The sequence below is a fragment of the Aquarana catesbeiana genome, linkage group LG03, assembly GCF_042186555.1.
Source record: "Aquarana catesbeiana isolate 2022-GZ linkage group LG03, ASM4218655v1, whole genome shotgun sequence".
NCBI lineage: Eukaryota > Metazoa > Chordata > Amphibia > Anura > Ranidae > Aquarana > Aquarana catesbeiana.
The window spans coordinates 465676044-465702705 of NC_133326.1; the positions used below are offsets into that span (position 1 = coordinate 465676044).

Sequence of the window (26662 nt, forward strand, 5' to 3'; positions counted from 1 at the left end):
AGCACAGTGGGGGTACACAGGTACAGGGTACAATTATTGGAATACACTGCATTGCCAGACGACATTAAATAGCTCTCACCATGGTGAAGGAATCAGGTCTTTCATGAGCAGGGCAAAAAATAGTACGTGACTTATAATATTGCCTAGCTGGACAGCTGCAAACATACATGAACAGGCAGAGTCATAACCAAGAACAACATGAAACAAAGACAGGTTCATTTACTAAAACTGAAAAGTGCAAAATCTGGTACAGCTCTGCATAGAAACCTTTAAGCTTCCAGGTTTTATTGTCAAAGCTTAATTGATCAATCTGAAGTTAGAAGCTGATTGGCTACCATGCAGAACTGCACCAGATTTTGCCCTCTCCTTTTTTTTAGTAAACCAACCCCATAGGGTGAGAATTAACAGCTAATAAAGACAAACAGGGTTGGAAGGTAAAGCCAATACATGTTAAATACAAGACAGAGATAAGAAACAGAAAACTGCTGAAGTGCAAGTGCAGGACAGTACTGCCTGGATAGATAGAAGTGCTGAACTGTATTTGCCATTGTAAAATAGAGGAAGGTTGTCTACACTGTCCTCTATCTCAAGCAGTCACCAGAAAGATTCCTATCATAGATGTTCCTATTCTGGAAAGTAACCTATTGTCAGTGGAATGGTATGTGGTGACATTCAGAGGTACCAGCCCAATATCCTGGTCTAACAAAAAGCAAATCTTGGTGGCATTATCTTCTATTGAAGCTGGATTTTCAGCCTATGCTAGTCAGGAAGTGATTTGGTTGCAGCAGCTACTTACAAATATTGGAGAACCAATGTCTAATTTTTTATGAGAATAATCAAGCAGGTATAAAGCTTGCAAAAAGTGAAAATATTCCCCTCCTCTGTGACAAATGAATCTGGAAGCGATGAGGATTTTCTCACTTTAGGTTTTGGTTGTTTGTTTACTAGCAAGCATCTGATAAAACTGATCTCAGTTTGATCAGATGCTTTTGAGGGCAGAGCAGAGATCAGCGGTCTAATATACCCCAGATACAGTATCTCCATAAAGAGTACCTGTCACTGCCCATGCTATCACAAGGGATGTTGTTCATCCCTTGTGATAGCAATAAAGTTGAATTTAAAAATAAATAAATAGGCAGTGTAAAAAAAAAAAAAAAATTAAAATACAATTAAAAAGAAAACTTTAAAGTGTCCCTGTCTCCTCATACTTACACGCAAATGCAAACATGCATGTAGGTCCCACATTCATATGCGAATGATAATCGTACCACACGTGAGGTATTGCCATGAACATCAGAGTGAGAACAAAAATTCTAGCACCAGAGCTCATGTTTAGCTCTAACTGGTAACCTCTAAAGGCTTTTAAAGTGTCACCCATGGAGATTTTTAGGTATCATAGTTTGTCTCTATTTTTTGGGTGCGCAAAATTTTAAATCTTGACATGTTTGTTTTACTCAGCGCAACATCATCTTTTATATTTTACCAAATCTTCTTAATCCATCATAACTGGTAAAGGTCATATCTGCAGCAGCTTTACAACCCCCATATTAGTCACAAACACAAACATATAGGAAAGGTAAAATAAGGCGAAAATACAGACTGACAGAACATTCTTCACAGAGAAAACAAACCAGATTTGAGACTTTAACCACTTGCCAGCAGCTAACAGTACATTTACTGCTAGTGGGCGGTCATAGTGAACTTCTTGGTTTAATGGTGGGCATGCACATGCCCCCTGCTGACCTGCGCTGTGATTGGACACAGCACAAGTTTATCAGCAGGTTACAGCCAATCATTTAGGTAATTTTTACCTTGGAGAGAAGGGGAACTGAAGGATAGGTGTACCAAAAAGAACACTTACTCTTAACCCCTTGCTGACTAGCCGCTGTCATTATACTGCGGCAGGTCGGCACGATCCTGCGAGCCATCGTAGCTGTACATCGGCTCCTTTAAGCGGGATAGCAGGCGCGCACATGCCACCGTAGGTGCGTGCACGCTGCACTGCGGGGGTACCGAGGCTCGTGAATGGCGGTCGCGATGGCCGCCGGCCATGAGCGATCACGGGCACGAGAGGCAGAACAGGGACGTGTGTATGTGTAAACACACACATCCCAGTTCTGTGAGGAGAGAGAGATTGTGAGTTCCTACGAGCTGGGAACCATGATCTCACATCTCCTATAGTCACTCCCATCTCCCACAGATAGAGCACACACATAGGGAACACAGTTAACCCCTTGATCGCCCCTTGGTGTTAACCCCTTTCCTGCCAGTGACATTTACACTATAATCAGTGCATTTTTATAGCACTGATCGCTGTATAATTGTCAACGGTTCCAAAAATGTGTCAAAAGTGTTCAATATGTCCGCCATAATGTCACAGTCCCGATAAAAATCGCACCATTACTAGAAAAAAAAAAAGAAAATAATAAAAATGCCATAAATCTATCCCCTATTTTGTAGACGCTATAACTTTTGCACAAACCAATCAATATACGTTTTTTGCAATTTTTATTACCAAAAATATGTAGAAGAATACATATCGCCTAAATTGAGAAAAAAATTAGCTTTTTTTAAAAAAAATTGGGGTTATTTATTACAGCAAAAAAGTACAAAATATTGTGTTTTTTTCCACAATTGTAGCTATTTTTTTGTTTATAGCGCAAAAAATAAAAACTGCAGAGATGATCAAATAGTACCAAAAGAAAGCTCTATTTGTGGGAAAAAATGGACATCAATTTTGTTTAGGTACAGAGTCACACGATCACGCAATTGTCAGTTAAAGCGACGCAGTGTTGAATCGCAAAAAATGGCCTGGTCATTGAGCAGCCAATTCTTCCGGGACTGAAGTGGTTATTAAGACTTTAGATTTTCTCTATTTGCTATCCTTTTATCATCGTTTACAATTCTTTTTACTGTATTATTTCTATATCTTTCAGTAAAACCCAAATGGAGTTGAAGAAGTAGATTAGAGTTTGATATAGACATCACATGATTTGATTACACATCTATTTGACATGCACTCAGGTGATACACAATGTATTGCCACTGAAAATTACTGAAAAAAAATGAATGAAGTTGTCTTGGTTTTCAAATCATTAACAATTACATTTACAATTCTACCACAAGAGAAGAAAATTTTTATAGAATTCAATCTGCAAATCAGAATATGGAAGTTTTTACATACCTTGAATAGTAATAATATTAATGTTTTTTTCATAATCTAAAAGCTGATATTTGCCAGCATCTCCAAAAGCTACTGGAGAAATTATTACTCCATTTTGTGGGTAAATCGAATTTGAAGATTTGACACGCTGATTGAAATGCTTACTCATATAGACAATTGAATGTATAACACTTATAGTTCCTGTTTCACCCAAAAAAGAAGTCCATTTCCACCTTGTATTTTCAGAAGCACATGTGCAGAACAATACCAAACTTCCTCCAACAACACGAAATTTAGTTACTTCATTGCTAGAAGATGCTAGATTAAATAAAAATAGTATCAGCAAAAGACTATATTATAGACATTTACTATTATGTACTGTATTATCATCTATCCATATTTGCTAACTCTTTTAGAGCTGGCAAATATAGGCGTGACAGCTTGCCGCCTCCACACTAACTCTGGAACAGCTTCTGGCAGTACTGTATCTTGGAAGTTGTGCCTACCCCTAGATGCTGGATCTCTGCCATTGCTGCCATTACATTTAGGCAATCCCGTTTAGTGCCAGCTTCCCCTAGTTCTGGCTTCAGGTGTGACAGCTTGCCAGCTACATACTAACTCTGGAACAGCTTTCTTGCAGTGCTGTATCAAGGAAATTGCGCCTGTCTGCAGATGCTGACTACTGTATGTCAGTGGATTTTATAATTCAATAAATTTACTCTGAAATAACTATTTCCTGTGTCATTGTGTCTCTTTCTACCTCAAGAAACCCAACAGTCCCTTTTAGAATTAGTTTTTTTGTTTGCATCAACACCAACTGTGTTTGGTACTCTATGACCAGTGATTACCTTAAAGGTATAGTCAGAAAATGATAATAAAAAAATGAATGTTGATGAGGATTAAAGGTAACTTTTTACAGAACACAATGTTCTTGATAGCTTCACATTAACACATTTAGAGTATTCAAAGCATTTTTTTAAACATTGCCAACATTATCAAAAGTCATTATTGTGTCCACATTTGTCACAGTGAATTGATTCCACAAATGTTTAATTTGCATGTTTTTGGGGCTAGCATGGGTAGCATTTTAATATTCCAGAAAGGATTTTAATTAAAAAATGCACCTAAAGCACTATTTACAGTATATGTACTATATATTGAATAAACTAAATTATGCCAGAATGTAAGCAATATTAATTATACCATTCATTTCAATTAATTAATTTAATTTGAAAATTGCATCCTGTAAATTGTGTAACCTCACACTACAAACCACAAACTACAAGATTTGCAATTAAATTTGGACCAGGAACAGATAGGTCAGAAAAATAGGTAAAAAAACATAAAAAAAAAAACTAAAAACTTTTTCTTTAGACAAGCTTTCACCTAATTGTCCCTTTTTCTTTTATGTTATCCTGTGTATTTCTTGTGTTTTTCCTTGGAAAGTATTTTGGGAAGTTACCTTTAAAGGCGCTATATAAAATAAAGCTTATTATTATTATTTCTGAACCAATGTATTGTCTCATGCCGTGTCAAACAAAATCTAATTTTTTATTGTTTTAGATATATGCAAATGTGATCCACTAAAAATAAATAATATAATATGTATGCATTAAACAGATTTTCTATATATAGCATTTAAATCACAAGCACAAAATGTATAACATATAGTTAATTAACACTTTTATAATAATGTTTTTTGTTTATAAAAATTACATTGTGTAGTAAATATTTATTTTACATTTCATTTTACTTTGCGTTTAATTTAATATTCTACTTTATATCAAATATCAATATATACATATATATCCAATCCACATTGCGCAATTCAATATATTTGTTAAGGTTGTACTCTTAATACTGTATGTATGTATCAGCAAAAGTGAATATAAGCATGGCATAAAATTTCTGTCAACATACTATCTTTACTTTTACTAAGTACATTATATTATATTTTATTATATTATATTATATTATATTATATTATATTATATACATTTCAAATATAAATTATTTGTTTTATACATGTTTGTTATTTATATATTTTGGTTTTTTTTTTTCATTTATTTAGTGAAACGTTAACCCCTGAAGTTAAAATACTGCAGTAAGTATACACTAGAAAAATAAATCTACACACATCTCTAACTAATAATATACTCACGGTTTACAATTTCCAGTGTTATAGGTTCTGTTTTAGAAGGACAGGAATATGATTCACTATTATAATGTGAAAAATCTGATATAAATAAGTAGATTCTGTCCTCATAAAGAATTTTTTTGACATTATTAGTGCTGAAAAAAGGTGCAAGTGATACTGATTGATTTCCCATTGCTGACGGTGGACACTTTATATAGACATCTGATCCTAATGGAAATAATCCTGGAAAATAAATAATATATTTACACAATTTAAAAAAAGTGTTTAAACCTGTATGCTTAATTATTATAAATACTGTTCTGAAACTCCCTTATTCAGTAAATACGTAAATGCAAATTAAATGTAAAACAATTAATCTCAAGATAAGGCAAGTGTTGCACATTCATAGGTTTAAAAAAATTAAATTAAAAATTAAAAATTCTGTAAAGTTTGTATTAAAATGTGTTGCAATAATATGAAATATATTTAACTGTTTTTGTTTCTTAGCTTAACATTACTTTAAACTTTATTCATTTGAAGTTTGTTTGATATAGTAGCAATGTTATTGTTGACATTTTAATTTGTTAAATTACGATTAATTCTTTATACCATTACTTTGTGACTGTAACAGTCATGATACACTTTATTTGCAACAAGTAGAACCTAAAATAGTATCTATTAGCCAATTCAAAACATACACTTATTCTTGTACAGTGTATCTCTGTTTGTAAAAAACAGGCCCAAATGATTTATAAATTAAATTACAGAAATTTCCCTGAAATTGATCTGGAATTTAAAGCAAACATGTCATGTTTTTTCTAAATTGAATAATTACAATTATGTTATAAAACATTTATCATTCATACATCTTATACAATTAAATGTGTTTTGTATACTTACCAACACACAATGAAATAAAAATTGCAAAAATAATGAACAAAAAATTGATTAGCAGAATATATTGCATTACTGCTGAGTAGGAAGATGACTTGTGGTCAGTGCTATTTTGATGTTTGTTCACATTGTACTAATACACTGATTTTATATAATGGTGTGTGGTAGCAGGAAGAAAGACACTTCCTTTTAGATACTGTAGAAATCAGATGGTGTATAAGTGGTTTTCAATTACTTCTGCAAAATAAACACAAAAACAAAAAAAGGAAACCCACCATTATTAACATTTGTGAAAAAAAGGTGTTTAAATACATTTTGTCTAAACAAACACTTTTACAATGATCATTAAAGGGCTAAGTTCACCTTTGTAAAGAAATGTCGCCAAGGGCTCTAGTACTTTTAAAAACACTGGGTAGCTTTACAATTTGGATTTTAATTAAATGGCCCACAGGCCCACAGCCTGGCTGAAAAACTACAGTTTAGAAAGATCTAGGCTTTCCTCTTTGTGATCTGGAACAATCTGTATATTGGGTATGATCTCTCTCTTTCAATTCTCAGGCATGCACAGTGCACTCTCCTCTGTTGCAGCAGTACTGAACTCAGCCATGGTGGGCCTTGAGCGAGGGAAAGTAAACACTGCATTTGTGGTAAAATTAGATTAATTCCAATATAGCAAGGTTTCCACAGAGCATCTAACAGGCTTATTAGAAGTAAAGAAGGACTGCAATTCACGGAGCCTGTGATGCATAACATTCTCTCAAAATGTACTGTATAATTAATCATTTCCAGCTTGCTTTCTGTATTAGGACATATGGAGAAAATCTGTCCATAAACAGTTATCCCCACTCAGCCAGCTCATAACATTTTTGGAAGAACTGTCAAATACAATAAAGGTACAAAAAAGTGGTCACTGCCCCCACCTATGACCTGTATTTGTAGCAAGGAGCACTGGAATGGCAACGTTTGTCAAACAAATATAAAGGGATTTCCAAGCTCAAACTTACCAACCAGCCAGCGACCAACCGAATTGACCTGTCTAACAATATGCAAAAAGAACAGGGGTTTAGTTGCACACATTTGCAAATACATGCATAAGCTGCAGGCCCTCGTCAAGGCACCTTGTTTCCTGCAGTCCCTAACTACGGAAAGTCTCCATCTTGGAAGCACATGCATTTATAATGGATAGGTAGGGGACAGGTGAGCCTGGAAAGAGCCATCTCTAGTTAAAGGCACAGGGTCACACTGAACACCCAGCACATAGCACTATGGCAGCAAGGGCATCAGTGCATTGCCTATATTCAGTTACAAAAAAGTGGCCACTGCCCCACCTAGTGCTATGTGCTGGGTGTTCAGTGTGACCCTGTACCTTTAAGGAGGGGTGGCTCCTTCCAGGCTCAACTGTCCCCTATCTATCCATTATAAATCCATGTGCTTCCGAGATGGAGACTTTCAGTAGTTAGGGACTACAGTAAACAGGGTTCCTTGGTGGGGCCTGCAGCTTACGCATGTATTTGCAAATGTGTGCAACTAAACCCCTGTTTTTAACGTATATTGTTAGAAAGGTCAGTTTGGTTGGTCGCTGGCTGGTTGGTAAGTTTGAGCTTGGAAATCCCTTTATACTTGTTTGAAATACAACAAAGGCCCTGGATAATGAAGGATGCTTGCTCTGCCCCAGCGGGCATACAGCATGTGAATTTATATTCTTGCATTGTTTTTGGTATGTTGTTGTCATTATAATGTACTTTATGTTTTTTTTTTATAGACTAATAAGGAAATTGGCTAATGCCATCTAGTGACCAAGTGGAGTAGTGCCGTTCATGGCTTTTGTTTAGTCATTCTGGGAGGGTCAAAGAAAATAAAGATTTCTGGGAAAGGTCATCCGCCATCTTAGTTCTTTTCAGACTAAAAGATAATATATTGCCTCCTTGAGAAACCATTGCAGGTAGAAACTTTTTTCTCTACTTATTTTCCCTTTTTTTTACTGGTACGTGTTTAGGGACTATCATAGGCTCTCCTGTGGAGTTTCAGTTATGCTAGCCAGCTGCAGTAAGATATGTCCTGTCCAAGTGAGTCTAGCCTTGTGATAACCCATATATTGGTGCATTTATACTGTACTGTTTATTTTACATGTTTAGACTTAATTGCAGTCTTGAGTATTGATTGTAGAAGTTTACACTGTCCGTGAGACTGCTAGATCTAGGATACAGTAAGCCAGTAGCTGAACAAGGCTGCTGACTGATCTGAGGTCTGTAGTAAGAATTAGAGAAAGGATGGGGAGGATTGGCCAAGTATAGCTATCCTTTAATGTGTCAAAGTGATAATGACTTCTCATAGAGGTATTTAATAAGGGAGCTCATGAGATAGTAATGACCTACAGAGTCCTCAATGAATCTCAATACAGACCAACCAGAGTTGGACATTTTTATTCAATCTGGGAGTGTGTGTTTGTTCAAAGTAATGGTTGTATTTACCTTAAAGTTTAAGTTGTGTTGGAGTTCTTCTTTAAAGTCCAAATTAAGTCATGTAAATAGATATACAACCAGCTAGACATTGTACCAAGAAAAAATTTCAGTCTTGCTTCCAAGTTATAGTACTTGTGCCAAGTGTCTGAAAATTACTATGTAGTTCAAAAACACCAGATTTAGACCTACTGCAGTTAGGAAAATAGCTATACATGAATTGAAATTTGACAGGTTCAGCAGGGATCGGCTGAATTTTGATCCATGCATGGGCACTATCAATCAGCTTCTGTACAACTGCCTTCTCAGATTTTCCCTGCTCAATCAAGTTTCCCCACTGGCAGAATACTATAGCTCCCTGGGGAGGATTCCTTCATCCCCTTCAAATGTGTGGATAGGGGAATCAAGTCAGTTTTGTTTTTTGTTCAACCCCCTGGTTGAATAAAAAAAAACAAAAAACTGACATCTTTAGGCTGCTTAAGAGAACTGGCCAGGGATGTACATTCTCTTCCTCTGCAATTTAAGTTTGTATAAGGACACTTGTGCTGAAGGGTAGGCTTCTTACTCAGCTATGCCAGCATAAGACACTCAAGAAGGAAAACAAACATTTATTTCATTTGGTTACATTTATTTGAATTACTGTCTTGTCTTCTGCTTGTGTTGACTCTCGACTATATGTTCCAGATTATTCTTGAGCGACTTCAGATCCCAACACCTACCATTACCCTATGGTATGTTTTCCTGCAAATCTGTAGCAACACCCACAGCCAGAGCACATAGTCTAAGCCCTAGAGGCATTTGAATACCAGTAGCTGCACTAGCTTTAAGGGAAAGGTAGCTACTAAAACTGAAAAACATTGTCACTATATACGTAGACTGGCATGTTTGCATATGCAGCCTTATCACAAGTTCCAACGGTAGACAGGTGGATCCTGCACAGGCATTGTACTTTGCCAGTGAGCTGGAGGATCTCAATTGCAAAGGTTTAGAAGTTGACCCTCAAGGTCTCTCACTAACAGCCCACGACAGCTTCTGCACAGACTGTGTTGCCAGAATTAGAACTCAAGATCCACATCCCAAACCATTTTTGGGGCAAACACAAGGAGTTTTCAAACTTTGCTAATGTTATGTTATACCTCTAGCTTTGTCCCTGCTTTTCTGGATCTAAGCCACAGATGGTCCAAATCATCATTTCCCTGCTCCAGAGCAGGGAAATGATTTCACAGGGTGGCAAGAGTTTTTGTTTGGTGTCAACAGACTCTGCCCTACAATTTGTGGGCACCTTCTTTAAAGCTTTGGGCTTACTCTGAGGATCCAGACCGCACATAAAGCTGAAGCCTGTCTTTGGACATTACATAGTTACATAGTTAAGTGGAAAAAGACACAAGTCCATCTAGTTCAACCAATAGCAAAAGTCAATAGATAAAAAAAACAACCTCCATATACAGAACACTATTCCCACAGTTGATCCAGATCCAGAGGAGGCCAAAAGAGCTTGGTCCAACTTGCTAGAGTGGGGAAAAAATTCCTTCCTGATCCCTCAAATGCAATCAGCTATTCCCTGGATTAACAATTTCTGGTGTTATTATTAATTCTGCAATAATTGCCTGTAGGGGCTTTGCACCAGAAAATTACCTTCTTTGTCATTTACTCTCACAGAGTGGTGGGTTATGGAGGGGGGGGGGGGGGGGATGTGGCCAAACTGGAGATAGTTGTGGTGGTTTGTAACAGTGGAAGGAAACATTTGTGAGATGTAGTTTCAGCTCAGGGGGTGAGTGCAAAAGAAGGTTAATGTTTTTCCCTGTATAATTGTTATATAGTAGGGATGAACATGGGTATAAGTAATGACCTAAGGATCATTGAAACAGGAAGGAGGAAAAAAATTATACTTGAGGCAGAATACTCCTATGGCAAAACAAAACTCTAAGTTAGGCATTATCCTAAGTGGGAAAGTGAAAGTGTCTGATAACTTAGTTTTCTAATATTCCAAGCTAAAGTTTAAATATGGCAATTTTTACATACTTTCATCCACTTTGTCCATTTAGTTCAATGTAAATATGTAGGTGTCATACCTGTGGGATCCCTGTGGTGGCTGTGCTCACTACAATGATGTCCACCAGCTTTCAGGTCCAGTGCCAAGCAGTTGCCTTGTTACATTGTGAACACAGGAGGTTGCTCACTCAGCATGGGTGCCATTCAGGGAATGCTTTACATTTTCAATAAACGTAAAGCATTCTCTGATTGGACAAAGTGGAGAGGTGGAACAATGCTATCATGTTCTCTGCACACGGTTGCATCACAGCCCCATTTGACAACTGGCTGCTAGGGATGGGCGAACGGTTTGGCCCGAACATAAGTTCGGGCCGAACTTTCATTGTTCGGACGTTCGGCTAACATCCGAACAAACAGGACATTCGACCATTTGTTCGGCCCCCTGAACCGACCACAATGCATTGTGGCGTTGAACAGTGCATTGCAAGCACTGATTGGCTGAAGCAGTGAAAGCTTCAGTCAATCAGGGTACAGAGCACTGTCAGAGTCATGATTGGACACTGTCATCATGACTTTATCCAATCATGGCTCATTACCGCCCACAGTATAAAAGTATTTTTTCAATGGCAGCCATTTTCAGTGTGATTTTGGTGTGGAGAGAGATAGAACAGGGCTCTGTTCAGTGCTATTATTTAGTGTGCTATACTGTGCTATTTTGCTTCAATTGCCAGTGTAGAATATTAGTTTAGTGTCAGTCTAGGGATAGTGTGAGTGTAGTGTGGAGGACCATCATTCAGCTTTTCATAGTGTTCAGCTAGATTAGGGACAGTTCAGATAGCTTCAGTGTAGTGACGGTTGAACACCGTCTATTTGATTACGTTACTGCCAGTTTAACGTCATATAGTTTTGCGTGCGTTACTGCCAGTTTATTGTCATATAGTTTTGCGTGCGTTACTGCCAGTTTAATGCCATATAGTTTTGCGTGCGTTACTGCCAGTTTAACGCCATATAGTTTTGCGTGCGTTACTGCCTGTTTAACGCCATAAAGTTTTACATGCGTTACTGCCAGTTTAACGCCATATAGTTCTGTGTGCGTTACTATAAGTTTAACGCCATATAGTTTTGTGCATTACTGCCAGTTTAACGCCATTTACTTCTGTGTGCATTACTGCCAGTTTAACGCCATATAGTTCTGTGCATCACTGTAAGTTTGGCGCATTATATTGCAGTATATTATATTGTATCTATAGAGTATGTCTGTGTAGTGTGAGTACTCAAATTAAAGGGCACCAAACACCTCTTTACATTGATTAAAGTGCATCTACGTACAGATTTCAACTTCTCCTTTACATTTGCTTATAAGCACCGCCCCCTCTCTCCCAATAATGTCTGGGAGAACAACAAGGAGAGGCAGACGTTCCCTTGGCACTGTAAGGGGGCCAGCAACAAATGTGTCCACAGGCAAAGGTGGACGTTGTGGTCAGTCCTCAGGCAGGGCATCACATCCTCTGTTTAGTGAGTTTGCCCATGCTATCCAGCCACAGCATGCAGAGGAGGTGGTGGAATGGCTTACTAAACCTTCCTCATTCTCTGTGACACAAGAAGAGACAAGTGTGCAGTCCCCTGCATTTGCCAGAGTGGATAAACCTGCCTCCTTGTCCACATCTATTCCTGCCATAGCCCTAACATCAGCCATTGAGGAGTCAGCTGAGTTATTTGACCACAGCATCAGCCACTTGCTCCTTGATGATGCCCAGCCATTACTGGATTCAGATGCTGGTTCTGAGGTTGAAGATGACAGGAACATGAGCCTAGAGAGAGGGAAGAACACTGGTAGACAAATTGGCATTCATGTTCCCCAAGCGCTGCGTATTGCCAAGTTGTCTCCAGTGGTAATGATGAAGATGGAGGAGATGGAGATGATGATGATGAGGTCACTGATGCGACTTGGGTGCCAGATAGAGCAGAGGAAGAAACTGAAGGTGAGGTGGCACAACCCCAAGGAGGTTGGCATCAAGAAAGAGTAGAGCGCAGCCACCCTATTCCATCACATTCTGCAGCTGTTATCTCTTGGCCCACTCCCCACAGCTCAGCTATATGGGCCTTTTTCAGCACATCTGCAGCAGATCGCACTGTTGCTATCTGCAAAGTGTGTCACAGGCACATCAAATGTGGCAAAAACACCAACCATTTGGGTACCACATGCCTAACAAGGCATTTATTGTCCAACCACTCAGCCCATTGGCAAGAGCACCTAAAAGCCACACAAAAGGGGCACAAATCTGTCCCTCCTCCTACTCCTCCTCCTTACCCACTTCAGTCTGCCCCTGCGATACCAAGTCATTACCTTTCAGCAGCCTCCACTGACAGGGATGATGGTATAGCACAGGGTGCCCAAGGTCCTAGCAGCTCATCTACCAGCAGCACTCCACCAGCTGTAGACTATAGCCGGCAAATTTCTCTGCCCCATCTTCTGCAGTGAAAAAAAAATACAGTCCCTGCCACCCACATTCTTGCTTTCATCAAGATTATCTCTATAGGGTTATAGTGGGAAGGCGCCACCGACACCTAAAGACCAATTTTAACGCACCTGTTAATTCTATCCAAAGTCAAAGTAATACCAGAATGTATCCAAAAAATTTCTAATCTTGTTCCCAGTGCACTACATTGTGGCCTCATCATACACACTGGCTTCCCAGCTGTTGCTGAGCAAAATAAAGGCAGCTTGCAGGAAAAATGTCATTTTTTTGGCTTTATAAATTCAATGATTGCTGCAGCAGATTCTAGACATGGTACAGATCTGCCACTTTACAGTTAGACTAAGGGGACCCCTCTGGCACTATATTAGAAGGAATTTTTCTAATAAAAGGCTTTCACTTTAAAAATCAAAAAATCACTGCTCATTTAAAAATGATGTTTTTCACAAACTTATTTTTTATTGATCCATGTCCCCCAGGGCAGGACCGGGGCCCCTATAACCATTGTATGCCTAATTACTATTACTACATTTAGACCTTCAAAATGGGCACTTTTGATATTTGACGTTCGGGTCCCATTGACTTAATGGGGTTCGTTATTCGGGTCTGAACGTTCACGGTGTTCGGAAGTTCTGGTCCGAACTGAACAGTGGTCGATTGTTATACTCTGCAGTCCAAGTTGTGGCCGTGTAGCCAAGAAAGGGCTGTGCAGGGATTCTGAACTTTGGACATTGATCGGACATTCCGACAACAAAATCCATGGATTTTTTCAGACGGATGTTGGCTCAAACTTGTCTTGCATACACACGGTCACACAAAGTTGTTGGAATTTCCTAACGTCAAGAACGCAGTGACGTACACCACGTACGACAAGACTATAAAAGGGCAGTTCAATACCAAGCGCGGCACCCTTTGGGCTCCTTTTGCTAATCTTGTGTTAGTAAAAGTTTGGAGAGAGACGATTCACGCTTTTTCAGACTCGTGGTTTTCAGATTGTATTTCTGCTGTTCAGTTTGTGCTTGCGGGTTTGTATCTGGTCTTCAGTGCGTGCAGCGAGTTCCCATTGATTTGTCATTGTGTTCTTGTCCGTTCGTTACTGATTTTCAGGTCACTCTTCACAGGCCTTGCTGTTCTTCAGTGCGTTCTGTTACTTCGTTCTGACCAGCCGACCGTTTTCTAGCCATGTTGCTTGTACGTACTCATCGTAGAGTTCATGCTGTGCGGGGGCTTGGTGTTAGGGTTCTTACTTTGACACAAGCCCCAGTCCATGAACAGGGTGAGGAGGAGTTCATGGACCAAGAATTGGTTACTCCAGCGTGACCAATTCTGTCACATGCCTTTGCTCTGTGAGATCCGTGAGAATAATCCTGACGATTTCAGGAACTTTCTCGGGATGACGGACCCCGTTTTTCACCGTTTGTTGGCTTTGCTGACCCCTTATATCAGCAGGCAGGATACCTGCATGTGGCAAGCCATCACTCCGGACCAGAGGCTAGTCGCCACCCTGCGGTACTTGGCGATGGGGAGAAGCCTGCAGGACCTCAAGTTCTTGACAGGCATCTCCCCCAGGCTCTGGGGATCATTATCCCAGAGACCTGTTCTCCCATCATCCAGGTCCTGCAGAAGGAGCACATTAAGGTAAGATTTTTATCCTTTAACATCACATTTTATTGTATTTAATGTTTATTAATATATTGTATTTCTTTCTTCATTCCCTAATTACCATGATTGTAATATGCTGTGAATGTCCCCTTTGTCCTCATGCATGCTGGATTTAAAAAAAAAAAAAAAAAATTTGTCCTTCATACATATTTGCCTTCACTTACCTCCCCAGCATGCTCTCCTGGGCCTATATCCACCTCGTCTACTCAATTAACAATGTATTTTGTCAGCTCCATAGTAGTGCTTTACCCTAAATACCCCCTAAAATGTTTAAAATTGTGATTTTTGCTTTAAATTCGGGCAGAGTGTCAGAGGGTTTTTTTTGGGGTCCAAAAATCATTTGGAACCCTGCCTCCCCCCAAGTGCTAACTCAGCTGATACCAATCCTCTATCTGCTGAGTTTGCCAAACCCATACACACTATACCCACCTCTTTTGTGGTCAGATTTATGGATTAATTCACCAAAGCATGTAGTGCAAGGGCCTACCTGAATACTTTCAAATGGTACTGTTCAAAGTTTTTGTATCCTATTATTATCTTGATAGGTAATATCAGAATGTAAAAATGTGCTAAAATGTGTACAGTGTGTATTTATATCTTTGTATTATGACACTTCTTACCTGTCCAGTGGGCTGCCAATAGTGTAAAGTGAGGAGGGGCTGGCCAAAGTAATACACATTATTTAGGCATTTATCTCTCAATGCAGTGGAGAGGGTTACCTGTCCAAAACATCTCCCCCCCTAAAATTTTTTAAATGGCCCATGAGAGGGTGGGGGGAGGAATCTGATAAGTGGACCTTATACCTTTGTTTTTAAATACTCCCTAAAATAAATGTTATACTGATGTTGACCAAGAATGTTTGTGTCTAATCTGCTTTTAATGTTTATGTGCAAAATGATTAATTTATTTTTCTTGTTTGACTTCACAACCCACAGGAATGACAGACTGTGGCCTCCCACTTTGCCCAGCGGTGGGACTTTCCTAACTGCTTCGGGGCAATTGATGGGAAACATGTCCACATCATCCCACCATCCAACTCGGGGTCATACTATTACAACTACAAGGGGTTCAATAGTATTGTGATGTTGGCAGTGGTGTCGGCTACTTACGAGTTCCTGTATGTGGACGTGGGGAAGAATGGCCAGATGTCAGATGGTGGAGTCATCGCCCATACGGAGTTCTACAGGCGTCTCCAGAATGGCAGCTTGGACTTGCCACCTCCAGAAGAGAATGCGGAAGGACTCCCATTCGTCTTCGTTGCGGATGAAGCGTTTGCCATGGGGGACCATCTTATGCGGCCTTTACCTATGAGGACCCTCACCCCGGACCAGAGGGTTTTAAAATTACCGGCTGGCCAGAGCCAGAAGAGTGGTGGAGAACACGTTTGGAATAATGGCCAGCCGGTTCCGCCTATTTCTTACAGCCATACACATGGCTTGCTGTGTTCTCCACAACTTTTTAAGGAGAAATTCTTGGAACTATGCTGGCTCAGTTGGGCCTGAGGCTGGAATAAATATGAATGAACCAACCCTGATGGCGCTTGAAGCTGGCCGTCCTGGCTTGCCCCCCCCAGAGTGCCCACGAGGTCCGTATAAGATACATGGAATACTTTGTGGGTAGGGGGGCCATCGATATGCCAGATAATGTCTGAGACATTTTTTAAATAAAAATATATTTTAAACTGAACAAATATTTGCTTTGATTTACTGCTTGGCTTTCTTTTAGCTGACCATGACCGAAATTTGGGGAGTCCTGGAAAAGGCGTGATTGTGTAAAATTAGAAAGCACTGTGGGTGTTATTTACTAAAGGAAAATACACTTTGCACTAAAAGTGCACTTGAGACCGCACTGAAACTGCACTTGTAGTGCAAAATGGATTTGCCTTTACTAAATAACCCCCATTGACACTGAAAACACCACCTTTACTACAAAAAATGCTTTTGAGCATTGAAAGAAGAAGCCACACATGACATGTGCATTTGTAAAAGGTTTTTAGAACAAACCAACATGTTTGTTGTATAACAGTTTTGTAGGTCACATTAAAAGTAGAAATGGCCTTTTAAGGTAAAACAGGCATGTTTAAAGCCATAAAAAAATACACAACTCTGGAACTTACAAAGTTCAACTTTTATTGAAAGTGAAGGCAATATCAGACATGAGTATTTATAAACTGTGTTTGATATTGCGTTCAGCAGATGGGGTGAAGTCATCCCTGGAAAAGCAAAATTTTGAAGATGCACACAAATTGCCTAATGTCAACATGTGCTAGCTGCCATCATGGGGGATCAATGGACGTGTTTTGTGGGTGCAACCCCTTCCTCTCAGCTACTTTATTATTGAAAAAGGGGTTGCACCCACAAAACGCGTACATTGATCTCCCATGATGGCAGATACACTGTGTGCATCTTCAAAATTTGGCTTTTCTATAATATGTCAAAAAATTGACAGAAAATAAACAATCATAAAGCAGAAATAAGTTAGGGATTTCTAGGGGTTTTAAATTCTCCCTAAAACATTAATGATGTTCTTCATTTTGTTTTGAACATTATTGATGTTTTGTTTGATGTTTTCCAAATCCCTATTACACCCCATTATCTCCCCGATGAGGATCTGGGCACTTTCACTGGTGAAGTGATATTCCTCTTCCACAACATCACGATCACCTAAAATATAAAAAAAAACACACCATGTATTATAAATATGCAGGCATCCATCTCTTACCTGAGCCTGTGGTCGCAGACACTCACCTGTTATGGTGACTATTTCCACAACGTCTCCCTCCTCCTCCTCTGGTTGGGTTTGGGGGATTTCCCCTTCTTCATGAGGTGGGAGGTCCATTGTCTCCTCTGATGAGTGGTGTCCTCCGAGTCTTTTCTCTCCTATGTGAAAAAAAAAATAGGTATATTTAGCACACAGATATTTGATGGCAGAAATAGGAATATGAAACATTGCTTGGAAGTGGGGTACAATTGTCTCTTTTGGCACAGTTGCAAGATGAAGAAATATTTTTTGTCCTTTGTAAAGCTTGAATACTTACCTGTTTTGTACAAGCTTCACAGATGGAGTCACCCCTATAGTATACACCGGAGCACCTGTGTGGGCCTCCTAATAAAATGGGTGTTCTGGTGTCCCACACTAGTGCTCCTGTGTCTAGAGGTGTAAACAGCTGCTGAGTGTCCTCTCCTTACACAGAATCGAGAAGCAGGCCATAAAAAATGTATTGAACTGTGCTGAATGTTTCCTATGAACGAATAATGTGTCCATGAACATGAAAGTTGCCATTTTAAACTGTACAATGGTAAAGAAAAGCACATGGAGCAGCATGAACGTAATAAAAATAAAGAAGAGGAACACAGGACAACTACTTACTTTTTTGCAGCACTCTCCTGATCCTTCTATACTGATCGTGCTCCCTTAATTTGAGGTCCGACCACCACTTCCTCAGTTGATCCTTGGATCGCCGTATCCCAAAATTCCTGTGCATACTCTTCACAACTTTCGCCATGATCTTGGCCTTTCTGACATTGGGGTTGGGGTAAGGTCCATACTTCCCGTCATAGTCGGCCCTCTTCAATATGTCCACCATCTCTACAAAGGACATATTTGATGCCTTAAATCTTCTCCAGGATTGTGACGTTTCTGGCTCCGGCCTTTCCTCCTCCTCCTCCTCGTTTCTGCTATTAGCACGCACCTGTTGTGTCTCCGCCATGTGCTCTTCCCAAACGAGAAGGGGCAGGGAATAGACTAGAAAGAATGTCAGGGGCGAGCGGAGTTTCACGCATGCGCAGTGTATATAAAGTGTAACACGCGTGTGTCGTACGTACGATCTGTGAGTGGAGGAAGGAGTATAGGAAGCGCTGATCGTGATAACGAAGGTAACATTTAAACTTGGGGCTATACTGTTATAGATTGAGGCCTATATTGGGACAAGAGTAGGAGACTTTAGCCTGACATTAGGGTTTGTCTTGTGTATTGCAGATAAAATGGATGGCTTCAATGACCACAACTTCCTCCCCCTGTTCATAGACAAATACAGGGAGCTGCCCTGTCTGTGACAGGTGAAACACCCACATTATAATCATAAACAAAAGAAGCAGGCAGCGCTGGAGAAACTGCTGAAGTTGGTGAAGCCGATTGTCCCCACGGCAACCATCCCCTATTTAAAAAGCCAAAATTGGTGGCCTGAGGAGCACTTATCTTAGGGAGCGCAAGAAGGTCCAGGATTCCCAGAGATCAGGAGCTGCAGCAGATGATGTTTATGTCCTCAGGCTGTGGTACTATGAGAGACTGTGATTTCTGACACACCAGACTGAAGTCAGGGAATCCCTCTCAACCCTTCCTTCCACTCTTCCTTACACCCTATCTTCCACCCCAGATGAGGCTTCCGATGTCCAATCTGGGACTTCCGGCCAGTAAGAAGTGGAGGAGCCCAGCTTGAGCCAGGTATAGCATTGTTCGACAGATTTCTGGTCAATAAATAAATGATGTTTACTAGATGTTATTATTGATCACGAATTGCCGATTTAATAAAGTGTTTTACATATCAATAGACAGTAGTGGGCAAAAATAATTGGGACAAGAATGAAAAATGCTGGGCTCAGAATGATAGTCTGTTATATTTGTTAAAATTCAATTTGCAACAGTCATGAGATGAAAATTGTGTGTGATTGATGAAGAAAAAACTAAAACTATGTCCCTTTTTCACTCACAGGAAGACCTCACCCAGGAGGAGGCTGTGGAATGTGGCACACAGGAGGAGGCTGTGGAATGTGGCAGCCAGGAGGTGTCCAGGGTAAGTGGCAGCCAGGAGGAGGCTGGGCCCAGTAGGAGCCTCACAGAATCCCAGGTTCCTTCCCTCCGCTATCCACTCTCTAGATTCAAATACTTCCCCAAAAAAACCTCATACCTTGTTCTTGTAGTTAAACTCTATATTTTCTCTTACCAAATATATATTAGCTTGAACCAGATATGTTTGACTGTCAGGTGGAGACATCTTGATCCCATTTGGGACCCCATAAGTGTTTTTGAGTGTACCTCATTCTGTTCTACTTTTTCAGGTCTCTTCCCTAAGAGAAGAAGCTCCAGGCCATGTTACCCTACTTTTGTGTTATGTTTAAGGTTAAAGCTTGCAGCATTTTGGGACAGTGATGATTAATGTTCTGTTATTTTTACTGTGAGGGTGCGCAACAAATCAGTCTTTCTGCTTAAAATTTCCCTAAACCCTTTACTGTATATTTATTTTCTCTGTGGGGGCTTTAAACCGTATTAACCACTTGACCACTGGGCACTTAAACCCCCTTCCTAACCAGACCAATTTTCAGCTTTCGGTGCTCTCACATTTTGAATGACAATTACTCAGTCATGCAACACAGTACCTATATGAAATTTTTGTCCTTTTTTTTCACACAAATAGAGCTTTCTTTTGGTGGTATTTAATCACCGCTGTGTTTTTTATTATTTGCCCTATAAAAGAAAAAAGACCGAAAATTCTGTAAAAAAAAGCATTTTTCTTCGTTTCTGTTATAAAATTTAGCAAATTAGTAATTTTTCTTCATATATTTTGGCCAAAATTTATACCAGTACATATCTTTGGTAAAAATAACCCAAATCAGTGTATATTATTTGGTCTTTGTGAAAGTTATAGAGTCCACAAGCTATGGTGCCAATCTCTGAAAATTGATCACACCTGAAGTACTGACGGCCTATCTCATTTCTTGAGACCCTAACAAGCCAGGAAAGTACAAATACCCCCCAAATGACCCCTTTTTGGAAAGTAGACATTCCAAGGTATTTAGTAAGAGGCATGGTGAGTTTTTTTGAAGTTGTAATTTTGTTCCCACAATTCTTTGCAAAATCAAGATTTTTTTTTTCTTTTTTTTTTTTTACAAAATTGTTATATTAGCAGGTTATACACAGCATATGCATAGCACAAATTACACCACAAAACACATTCTGCTACTCCTCCAGAGTATGGCGATACCATATGTGTGAGACTTTTACACAGCGTGGCCACATACAGAGGCCCAACATGCAGGGAGCGCCATAAGGCGTTCTTGGAGCATAAATTACACATATAATTTCTTGATTACCTCTTACACTTTTGAAGGCCCTGGAGAACCAGGACAAAGGAAACGCCCCAAAAATTACCCCATTTTGGAAAGAAAAAAACCCAATGTATAATCTATAAGGCATAATGAGTCTTTTGAACATGTAATTTTTTTCTACAAGTTTTTGGAAAATGTGTAATGAAAAAAAAAAATTTTTTTACACAACGTTGTCCATTTACACAATATTTCTAACACATAGCATGTACATACCAAAAATTACACTCCAAAATAGATTCTCCTACTCCTGAGTACGGCGATACCACATGTGTGAGACTTTTACACAGCCTGGTCACATACAGAGGACCAACATGCAGGGAGCACCAATGCGCTGTGCTTGGGTGACCCCAAAAACAAAATTTATATTAACCAACTATGTGCATACTAATGGGGAGGGGCCAGGACGGAGAGACTGACACGGACTTTACACTATATCCTGGGGAGGGGCCAGGACGGAGAGACTGACACGGACTTTACACCAGCGCTGTCCCAGCATAGCATACCGCACCAAACATCCAGTGATTTTGCATAGAAAGCTGTTATAGCATGGTGCACTGACGCACCAGTGCCATGTGAGTACCCCGGTGTGGGGAGCGTTTTCTCTTAATAAAAGTATTTTGACTATATTACACTATATAGTTTCCTTTCCATTTATATGTATGGAGCCACACTGTTTCCAGCTGGAGGAGAGACACTGAGACTGAGCCCAGGGGTGGCTCCAAAGCGTGTTTGGGCTCAGGGTAGCAGCTGAGTCACACGCTCTGAGGTGAGCACATTAGCTTAAGGGGATCACGAAGGTGCACCGGAGCATGTTTTGCAGCACTCAAGATATCTTCGGCATGATGTTGGATTGATCTCACAGCTGGACACCACCTGCACGCATTGTTTATTATCACTGTTGGACTTTACCTGCCTATTTAGAGTGCTAAATAGAACTTTTTCATTATTTATTATTTATTAATTCATTCATTCAGATAGGCAGGACACTTTATATTGAGCACTAAGCACTTTTGATGTTTATTAAGACACTATGTATGATGTAATAAGCACTAATAAGCACTAACTTATGGTGTAACAAGCACTTGTTTTTTCATACCTTGTTTATTTATTCAGTATTTGTATTTAATAATATTGCATTAGTATGCACATAGTTGGTTAATATAAATTTTGTTTTTGGGGTCACCCAAGCGCAGCGCATAGCTTGTAAATGAATCCTTTGCATGTTATATGGAACGTGATTAGCGCATGCAGCTGGAGGTAGTACAAGCAAGGCATAAGATCATTGTGGCTCACAGAATTTTCCCGATTTGATGCAGGGAGCACCATCAGGTGTTCTAGGGACATAAGTTTCAAATCTAATTTGACTACCTATTAAAATTTTGTGAGGCACTGTAGTGGCATGGATGTGGCATGGATGATAACTGATGTGGCATGGATGAGCATGAATGGGGACTGATGAGCCGTGGATGGGGATGGCTGAGCATGAATGAGTATGGCCGTGTATGGCTGAGTATGGACGGGTACAGCTGTGTATAGCTGGGTATAGATGGGATGGCTGGGTACGGCTGAGTATGGATGGGTACGGTTGAGCATGGCTGGGTATAGATGGTACGGCTGGCTATGGCTGAGTATGGCTGGGTACGACTGAGTACAGCTGCGTATGGCTGGGTACGGCTAGGTATGGCTGAGTATGGATGGGTATGGCTGATTATGGATGGGGGTGGATGGGATGGCTGAGCATGGATGGATGGATGGATGGATGAGTATTGCTGAGGATGGATGGATGGCTGAGCATGGATGGATGGATGAGTATGCTGAGTATGGATGGGTGAGCATGGATGGATGGATGAGTATGCTGAGTATGGTTGGGTGAGGTTTGATTGATGAGTATGCAGAGTATGGATGGGTATGCAGAGTATGGATGGGTATGCAGAGTATGGATGGGTATGCTGAGTATGGGTGGATGGATGAGTATGCAGAGTATGGATGGGTATGCTGAGTATGGATGGGTATGCTGAGTATGGATGGGTATGCTGAGTATGGATGGGTATGCAGAGTATGGATGGGTATGCAGAGTATGGATGGGTATGCTGAGTATGATTGGTAAGCTGAGTATGGATGGATATGCCCACAGCGCTGCTGCCACTGATCTCTCCCCTCTCCGCTCACACTGGACGGAGAGGGGAAAGAGGAACCGGATATCACGCCAGTTTGTTTACATGTGATTGCTCCATCATTTGCGGTTTACAGTGATCCATAATGCCCCAGGTCCTCTGGACCCGGCAGTCACGAATGTGTTCAGGTGCGCACCACAAGGGGTGCGCGAGAACGGGATTCTGGGAGGATGTCACTGTACGCCCTCCCAGAGTTATGTAATTGCCCTGTAGCTGTCATTCGGCTATGGGCCGGTTGTTAAGTGGTTAAACCAAAAATGTAATATATTGCAGCTTACCAATCATTGGATGTGGAGAAGTATCAGTTTTCTTTTCTAATGCCGCATACACATGATCAGAAATGCCGCCAGCAAAACTCTGATGAGAGCTTTTTGTCGGAAAATGCGACCGTGTGTATGCTCCATCAGTCTTTTGCTGGCAGAATTCCAGCCAGCAAAAGATTGAGAGCATGTTCTCTATTTTTCGGTCAGGAAAAGTTCCTATCCAAAAATGCGATTGTCTGTATGCAATTCGGACGCGAAAAAATCATGCATGCTCAGAATCAAGCACGAGACGGAGGCGCTCATTCTGGTAAAACGTCACGCTTTACATTTTTGGATCTTTTAATGCAGCACATTCTTTTGTCCTTTATAATGCTAGAAGAATTCATTTGTTTGCTGCTGATATTCACACAGAGTTCTCAAAACGTATATCTTTATTATTTCTTGTGATCTCTTGAATAATCTTTTTTGTTTTTAAAGCCAGATCTCAATAATAATGTTTAGAATTATTTTTTATAGTCATCTATTTTTTTTTTTTTAATCAAGATCTCCTGTTTTTTTGATTATTTTTAAATTATTTTCTAGAGTGATTTCCATAATTTTGTTTTTTTTGTGTGTCAGGTTTCCACAATAACATTATTATCTTATTTTCATTATATTATTTGTATTTTTAAAGCTCAAGGAGGTTGGTTGTTGTCCCTTGTTAATTTGACATTGTATTTTTGAAATGTACCTGCCTACTCAAAAACAAACTGTCCTTTTTGAAGAAAAACACATAGGCAAGTATTTTCATATAAATCTACATTTATTCTGGCTCATAACAAAATAAAGAGGAAGGCAATGCTGGAGAAACTACTTGTATTTGCAAAGCCTTTGTACCCCAGGGCACACATCAACTCTTTGTAACTAAAAATTGGTAGCCTGAGAAGTCCATATAGTAGGGAGCACAATCTGGTCCAGGACTCCCAGACATCATGAACAGCAGCAGATGACATATATGTCCCTAGGTTGTGGTACTACCACAGCCTGCGTCTTCTGTCAGACCAGACTGAACCCAGGCCATCACTTTCTTGTCTTCCCTGCAGCCTTCCCTCCACGCTTCCCTGCAGCCTTCCCTGCAGCCTTCCTTGGAGGCTGTGGCTCTGGAGGTGGACTTGTGGCAGGAGGAGGAGGAGGAGGAGGATGGGCAAGCGCACATAACTAATTTGGCCCCTCAACCACTTCTGAAGGGCCTAAAAAAAAATATTCTCACACATGAAGCGTTGGCCCTCCTGCATTTGCTGCAATTTTGCAGCTACATAGCAGCCATAGGCCTCTTCAGCGTCCGGGGGTGTTTAGCATCCTTAATGAGGCCCAGTGCTGCCTCCTCCATGTTACTCCCCTTCCTGGCCCTTTTTGTTGTAAGACAGAGGGGAGGCACCTGGGAATGGGTGAGCCTACTGGGCCTGGCCACCTCCTGGCTGACACTTACCCCCGCCTCCTCCTGGCTGACACTTACCCCCGCCTCCTCCTGGCTGACACATTCCAGAGCCTCGTCCTGGCTGAGGTCTTCCTGTATATGAAAAAGGGACATCGTTTTAGTTTTTGGTTCATCAATCACACACAATTTTCAGCTCATGACTGTTGCAAATTGAATGTTAATAAATAGAAAAGACTATCATTCTGAGAACAGCATTTTTCATTCTTGTCCCATTCATTATTGGCCCCTACTGTCTATTGATATGTAAAACACTTTTTGTTTAATCATTCATTTGTTAGCAATAATAACATCTAGTTAATAACAATAATTTTTGGACAATAAATATGTTCAAACATACTATACGTGGCTCAAGCCGGGCTCCTCAACTTCTTCCAGGATGGAAGGGCCAGGTAGGTCCTCGGAAGCCTCTGCTGGGGTTGAGGGAAGGGTGGATGGAAGTGTAGAAAGTGATTCCCTGGCTTCAATCTGGTCTTCCAGAAACCGCATCCTGTTGTAGTACCACAGACTGGGTACATACACATCCTTTGATGCTGCTCCTGATTTCATGGAAGCCTGGACCTTATTAAGCTCCTTCCTATACGTGCTTCTCAAGCTACAAATTTTCTTATCCACAAACTCGATGTCTGCGTCAGGGACCTGCGTCTTCACAAATTGCAGCAGTTTCTCCAGGGATGCCTTCCTAGCTGGTTTATTTCGATATAAGGGGTTTCTAACCTCCCACAAATTTCTCATATCTTTGTATCTCAAAAACACTAATATCAGGCTAAACTCTCCTAATCTTATCCCAATATAGGCCTCAATCTCGAATCAGTATAGGCCACGGATGTCCCGAGTTAAAATGTTACCTTCATTATAATGTTTGGCGCTTCCTCCACTCACAGATCATACGTACGACACACACGTGTTAGCTTTATATGCATGCTTGAAACTCCGCCTGTGTCGCCCGCCACTGATGTTCTTTCTCGAATATTCCCCGCCCCTTCTCTTTCGTCGCAGTGGGAGAGGAACATGGTGGAGACACAGCAGGTGCGTAATAGCAGCAATGAGGAGGAAAGCCCGGAGCCCGAAACGTCCGATCCCGCAGGAGATTTAAGGCCTCAAATATGGCCTTTATAGAGATGGTGGAGATGGTGGACATCTTGAAAGGGCCGACCATGACGGGAAGTATGGACCGCACCTAAACCCAAATGTGAGAAAGGCCAAGATCATGACTAAAGTTGTGAAGAGTCTGCACAGGAATTTTGGGGTACGATGATCCAAGGAGCAATTGAGGAAACGCTGGTCAGACCTGAAATTGAGGGAGCAGGACAAGTACAGAAGGATCGAGAAAGTGCTTCTAAAAAGTCGTTGTCGTGTGTTCCGATTATTATTATTACTTGCATGCTGCTCCATGTGCTTTTCTTTACTGTTGGACAGTTTAAAATGGCTACTTTCATGTTCATGGGCACAGTAATCAGTCGTAGGAAACATAGTTCGTTTGCCAACTAAATACGATGTTTTGGGCAGATACAGGGTTAACTACATTTGCTCATGTTAATTTGTATTAAAAGAACTTTAGGACTTTTGTCTAGATGTGTTTGAAACTAGAAAGAATTGCAACTTGACTCAGTGTAATACAAGGAGAGGACACTCAGCAGCTGTTTACACATCTGGACTCAGGAGCACTAGTGTGGGACACAAGAACAAACTTTTTAGGGTGTCCCACACAGGTACTCCAGTGGATACTTGGGGTGTCTCCATGTGTGAAACTTGTCCAAAAAAGCTAAGTATTCCAGATTTGGTAAGTGAAAAAAATCATGTCTTCAGCTTGGAACTCTGCCAAAAACAGACAATTGTACCCCACTTCCAAACAATGTTTCA

At 40.5% G+C, this 26662-nt stretch overlaps 1 protein-coding gene across 2 annotated transcripts in view; it reads right to left on the reverse strand.

The window, feature by feature from the left end:
• LOC141134590 (uncharacterized) overlaps nucleotides 1-26662 on the reverse strand; it is a 61675-nt gene that overhangs the window by 20446 nt on the left and 14567 nt on the right. For both annotated transcript variants that reach the window (XM_073624063.1, XM_073624064.1), the window contains exons 2-4: nucleotides 6201-6431; nucleotides 5325-5543; nucleotides 3185-3481 (exon numbers count right to left, since the gene is read on the reverse strand). In XM_073624063.1, coding sequence (XP_073480164.1) covers nucleotides 3185-3481; nucleotides 5325-5543; nucleotides 6201-6267 — 583 coding nt within the window. In that variant the 5' untranslated portion in view covers nucleotides 6268-6431. The remainder of the gene's footprint in view (nucleotides 1-3184; nucleotides 3482-5324; nucleotides 5544-6200; nucleotides 6432-26662) is intronic.